The sequence below is a fragment of the Adiantum capillus-veneris genome, chromosome 25 (genome assembly GCF_014529385.1).
Source record: "Adiantum capillus-veneris isolate H3 chromosome 25, ASM1452938v2, whole genome shotgun sequence".
NCBI classification, from domain to species: Eukaryota; Viridiplantae; Streptophyta; class Polypodiopsida; order Polypodiales; family Pteridaceae; genus Adiantum; species Adiantum capillus-veneris.
The window spans coordinates 141306454-141312972 of record NC_140955.1 but is presented as its reverse complement, the minus strand read 5'-3'; the positions used below and the strand labels follow the sequence as shown (position 1 = coordinate 141312972).

Genomic DNA, 6519 nt, shown 5'->3' with positions numbered 1-6519 from the left:
ACATCAGGAAGGGGAGCATGTTAACCCTCACGGCTCACGGACACCCTATCACCTACGAGAGGGACGTTGTAACCTACGGTGGACATTGTATTATTTATTTGGTAGAGTCAGGTACCGGGCTTGTCGGTCCAATAGGAAAAGGGTAAGAGTGATCGCCGATGAGGGGCGCACTCTAACTGGGACATTCAAGGGATTAGTTGGCTAAGCATGGGTGCCCAAGTGTGAATGGGGTGAGCTCATATAAAAGCCAACTAAACCTAAAATTCACTCATTCTCTCATTTGTGCAATAGAAGAGTGATCTTGCTCCATCTCCATCTCCATCTTCTTCTTCTTCACCTCCTTGTGTGTGTGTGTGTGTGTGTGTGTGTGTGTGTGTGTGTGTGTGAGAGAGAGAGAGAGAGAGAGAGCGAGCATTGCGACGGCACGACGGCGGTGAAGCGGTTGAGCGCAACGTAGCGGCGTCTTCTTCTTCTTCACGGCGAGGAATCCTCCACGGCAGGAGCATAGAGCGAGAGTGACACACCATTGCCCTCTTTTGAGCTTACTAGTTAAGCTAGTTGTGTGCTTGGAGCCGTCTATGGCTCGCACACAGTGTTAGGCAAGGCCCTTGCTTCGACAGTGCGGCAAGGAGCGCACAGTTTGTAAAGGTTGCTTACCTTTATCTGCCATGTGCATTACTGATGGTTTGTATGTAGCTATTGTAGCAAAAGGAACTTGATGTTTTTCTGAAGCTAATTGGATACTAACTGTATTGTAGCTCCAGTCAAGTTGTACATTATACCTTCTCTGCCAAGGTTGCCCTAGCAATAAAGCATGTTGTGTTTTCTTATCTTCTACCACATAAAATTTATGCGGATAGACATATTGGTTAACCTGTACTATGAGCACTGTCCATCCCATTACCTTGATCGAGTGTTCTGAATGACTATGGAAATTTTTTTGTGTGTCTTGTAGCTGATTGTCAATTGGAGTTTCTTGTAAAGGCTATAGGAGATCAGGTTACCTTGAACACCTGAATCAAGCATTGCTATCGCCTCCACTTGATTGTGTCCTAGTTTGATAATAATTGTAGGATCCTGCATGTGCTTTGTTTCAAAGTTTGTTACTTGAATGGCATTAATCTTCGGGGAGCCCATGTTGTTGTCACTGTCAAAGAAGCCTTCGTTTTGCTATTCGTTCCTTGGCCTCTGCTTGTGCTTCTGCAACAATCTACTGTTTCTCTTGTGTCCGTTTTAGAAGCATACTTGGGGTTAATGGTATATGAATTTTTTTTAGTCGACAGCAAGCTTGATGGCCCCAGTTGGTGATAAGTCTTTGATCACAAAGGGTCCAGTCCTTCCAAGTGATGACATTTCAGAGAAGAAGCCCATGAAGAACTTCTTGTCCATCCATGGGTGCACCGCATTTGGCATACACATGGACCAAAGCACTAGCAAGCATAGATTTATTTAATAGTCCCTTGTGAGCAATGCTATCGTGAATTTTCTCAACCATGTCAACATCTTACGTAAAGTCTCAAGCCTCCAAGATACAAATTGGCCTTCAACTTTGCATACTGCAATCGTGTTCATGCAACCTGGAGCCTCGACCTCACCCTCACTGCTTAGCCGATTTCCTAGTGGCTGATAACGTTCATAACCCCAGTTCTCTTTATTAGCAGCACATGTGATTCTTTACCTCCTACTCCTTTGATTGATGGGCATCCTGGTTTTTTAATTGATGAGAAAAGGAGGTACATGCATAGGTGATGCCATTTACAAAGGGACCCTTTTTGCTTCCTGTTTGGTGAAAACAACCGAGACCTTCCTTGCCACAACCATGTTGGGCATATCCTACATCAACGCACTCCAAGAGACAACAACCCGGGTAGGGAGCTCATCTAAAACTTTTTGATCTTTTGTGAGGGAATCACATTTAGAATAAATATTGACCAAAGCATTTCCAAGCACAACATTTTTCTTCACCAGCTTTTGACTAGTAACCTCATCATGAATACTATTGCCCACGACAATGTCTCGGATAATGCCACAGGCATTCAAGGTTCATGCATAAGTATTGCATTGAGAGGTACCCTTTTCATTTCACATCTTGTGAAAACAATCTAGACCTTCTTTTTCACGGCCATGTTCGGCATATAATGCAATCAACGCCTTGCAAGAGACCACATTCCAGGCAGGAAGCTGAACCAAAACTTTTCATTGCTGTGCCACATTTGGCATACATGTCGACCAAAGCACCTTCAAGGACAACATGTTTCTTCAATAGGCCATGTTGCACCATGACTCAAACAATATATATGCTTTCTCGACAAAGAGTGCTTCATGAAGTATACCACATTTGGCATACATGTCGACCAAGGTAGTGCCAAGTACGTCATTTTTTTCCAACAGCCCCTGGCTAGCAATATCATCGTGACTTTTGTTACCCATATCATCATCTTGCATAATGTCACATGCCTTCAAGGTACAAGCGTATGTTATTGCATTTGGAGAGTTTCCCTCTCTTTGCATCTATTGAAAATAGCCTAGAGCTTCCTAGCCCTGCCTCTGTTGAGTATATCCTGTGATCATTGCATCCCAAGAGATGCCATTCCAAAGAGGAAGCTCTTCAAGTACTTTTTTAGATTTATGAAGTACACCACATTTGGCATACATGTCAACCAAGGCAGTGCCATGTACGTCATTTTTTCTCAACAGCCCCTGGCTAGCAATGTCATCGTGAATTATTTTGCCCATATCAGCATCTTGCATAATGCCACTGCCTTCAAGATACAAGCATACGTGATTGGATTTAAGGAGCTGCCCTCTCTTTGCATTTGCTGAAAACAGCCTAGAGCTTCCTGGCTCTACCTCTCTTGGCCCGTGATCATTGCATTCCAAGAGACGACATTCTGGACAAGAATCTCTTCAAGTACTTTTTGTGGTTTATGAAGTACACAACATTTGGCATATATGTCGACTAAGCAGTGCCAAGTATGTCATTTTTTTTCAATAGCCCCTGGATAGCAATATCATCATGAATTATTTTGTCCCTATCAGCATTTTGCATAATGCCATCTGCCTCCAAGATGCAAGCATATGTGACTGGATTTGGAGAGTTGTCATCTCTTTGCACTGCTGAAAATAACCAGCTTCCTGGCCGTGCCTCCGTTGGATATATCCGGTGATCATCGCATTCCAAGAGACGAAATTATGGAGAGGAAGTTCTTCAATAACTTTTTGTGCTTTATGAAGGACACCACATTTGGCATACATGTCGATCAAGGTGGTGCCAAGTACGTCGTTTTTTTTTCAATAGCCCTTGGCTAGCAATATCATCGTGAATTCTTTGGTCGTATCAGCATCTAGCATAGTGCCACAATCCTTCAAGATAAAAGCATACATGATTGCATTTAAGGAGCTACCCTCTCTTTGCATCTGTTGAAAACAGCGTAGAGCTTCTTGGCCATGCCTCTATTGGGTATATCCCGTGATCGTGGCATTCCAGGAGACTACATTTCGGATAGGAAGTTCACTTTTGGTGCTTTATGAATTAACACCACATTTGGCATACATGCTGACCAAGGCAGCACCAACGATGTTTTCCGTCAACAGCCCTTGACTAACAATAAGATTTTGCCGATACTAACAACTTGAATGATGCCAGATGCCTTCTAGATGCGCGTGTAGGTGATTGAATTTGGAGAGATTCCCTCTTTTTGCATCTGCTGAAAACAGCCCATAGCTTCCTGGCGTTGCCTCAGTTGGTCATATCGCGCAATCAATGCACTTCAAGAGACAACATTAAAAACAAGAAGCTCGCCCACTACTAGCTCCTTCATCAATGCCTGCCGTAATTATTTGCTGCCCTGCCGTAGCTGATGCCCATCTTTCTCACCGTCCCATGGTCATTTTCAATAGTATAAGAAGGTGTGTGGGACATAGGTCCATGAGTCTTGAGGTCTGGGAAAGAAGGCCCCAGCGTTTCTCTTGGGATAGTTTCCTACGACGTTAAATCCTCTTCTTCTTCTTCTTCTTCTTCTTCTTCTCCTTCTAGCTTCAATCTGGTCTACGGTCAATAAGTTGGTGTGTAGACTCCTAAGGTTGCACCATCGTTGCTGTGAGTGGACCAGCTTGTTTGAATGATTGACTTTCAGAAGCCAAGCTTGGCCATAGCACCTCAGAGATGATGACGTTCAAAAAAATTCAGGGTGGGGGAAAGGGCTCATCTGCGTTAATGGTATAGGTGGATGCGAGTTCTAAGGTTGCACATCTTCGCTGTCAGTGGATCAGCTTGTTTCAATGATTGACTTTTCAAAATCCAAGCTTGGCCACAACACCTCAGAGATGATGACGTTCAGAAGTTCAGGGTAGGGGAAAGGGGTCATCCACGTTAACGCATAGGAGACCCCTTGTCACCTTAGTGCCTTAGAGTGCAAATGCTACCAATAATATATGTAATTTCATAAAGCCCAGCCAAAATTGAGCGAGACTATTCGGGCAAGAGGTCATCTCCATCAATGAAGAGTACCCCCCTTCCCAGTTTAGTGCCTTAGAGTGAAGAGCACTACTAGTACGTACCTACAATTTTGAGAAATAAAAACTATGCAGAATCTTTTGCAGATTTTATGTCTGATTTCAGTTGCAGCGACTCTCTCTCTCTCTCTCTCTCTCTCTCTCTCTTTGGGACTCATGAACCGTTCTCTCTCTAGGCCTAGTGAGTGTTCTTTCCAGAAAGAACTGGCAGCTCTCGCACCAGCTCTCATGCGATTGCCTCTCTCTCTCTCTCTCTCTCTCTCTCTCTCTCTCTCTCTCTCTCATTCATGCATGGATGTCCACAATTATAAAATCTCTCTCTCTCTCTCTCTCTCTCTCTCTCTCTCTCTCTCTCTCTCTCTCTCTCTCGCGTGGATGGACCTCCTTTGCTTCCGTATGTGCTACTGCACGTCGATTCCTCTAATGCCAACCTGGATTTGGTGCATGTACGTTTGTTTTCCGTAGTCGACGGTAGGAGCACCTCTTCTCCCTTGTTTGCCCCCTTGCTATGCATCATCTATTTGTCATAGTCGACGACAATCCCTGGGGATTCACCATGGAAAACTTACCGTACCACGTAAGTGCAGGGGAGGGGGTTTTTTTACAAGTTACATTAGCGTATAAGTTAGGGGCAAGCCCCCAATAATTTATCTCCCAAGCTTAAAAATAAGAGAGGGGGGTATCATTTTTTTTTCGGGGGGGGGAGGGGGAGGACATGACCTGGGTTGATTACTTGTAACGATTGGTCATTGGTGTGTACTAGAACTCGGATGAATTTTAGGGAAGTTGTTTATCAGGTCACATCAAAATTTTCATCAAGCCGATCATAAATATGGGTTGATTTGGAGTAGGTCAAGGGTTGATTTACACCAGCTTTGGATGTGTCATAATTGGACGAGTAGCCATAGTGCAGGCTGATCGGGTACATAGTTTGAAAGTCAAACTAGGACAAATTGAGGGTACATCTAGTTATCAACATAAGTGGTTTCTTAGTATGTTACCAGTCACTATGCTACACACTCTTTGACTAGTTTTACTCACTTAGATCATGTGAGACCTAAATTTTATATGTAAGATAAGGGTATAATAGTTTTCTTCATTGATTGTTGTATAAGAGTAGAAAGGGTGGTCACATTTCCTAATATGAGTCGTATATAGGGGTTTTATCAAAGGTATTCGCTCGCAGGTGGCATCCCGTTTTGTATATAGAGTGAATCCCCCAGGTTCTGAAGGTGCATAGGTTGACAACTTGTGCGTGGGGATTATATGGCTCCTGAAACAACAACAATCTGTTGACGTTCAAAATAATTATTCTTTGTAAACATTTTGTAAAACAAATAAGTAGTTGGACAATAGGTTGACTTTCATATTTTTTTACATTGGTTATTATCGGAACAACCATTTCAATGTCTAGCAAAGGTTCATACTGGGTTTGCCTGCCGTCGAGGTTGTCTTGTCTAGTGTTGACATCCTCGAGCTTCTTCTCTTGTTCTTTTGTTGTTTGAGACTCTTGTGTCTCCAGTGCGGGCTTCAAAATGGGCGATCGTAGAGCCATTGTGCGTCCAAGAACCAAGGAATCTATACAATTTCTACTTCCAAGGTTTCAAGTTGTGATATGGTCCTCTATGGTGCAGAGAAACCTCAATTCCCTTGTAAATATGGTTTGCACCGTAGCGAGAATCGAACGTTTGCAATTTGAATTTTTGTATTCACAGAAGGAGTGTGTTTACATTGATGGCCACTACCACCCTACCAAACCAAATGTATTCATATTTTATAAACCTTTTTTTCAAATCTATGTCCCATATAATGATATCGACACTGTCTTGATAGATGACACATCTCATAAGGGCTTGCTAAATCCATCGGCCACCACTCTCTCCCCATCCTCATTTGAAGATCATGAGAATGACTTTTATCTAGATGACATTTTGATCCATTATCTCCGAAATGCTAGCTATGTAGATTAATATGATTCTTTTTACTTCTCAATGTGGTGCCATG

The 6519-nt window shown here is 43.0% G+C and overlaps 1 protein-coding gene across 1 annotated transcript; it reads right to left on the bottom strand.

The window, feature by feature from the left end:
- Window positions 1-623: 623 nt before the first annotated feature.
- LOC147425766 (pentatricopeptide repeat-containing protein At1g50270-like) lies at window positions 624-6070 on the bottom strand. The gene is given in 2 exon segments (XM_086500112.1): window positions 624-2905; window positions 5943-6070. Coding segments are annotated over 2 exon segments (774 nt in total). The 3' UTR covers window positions 624-2259.
- Window positions 6071-6519: the final 449 nt, after the last annotated feature.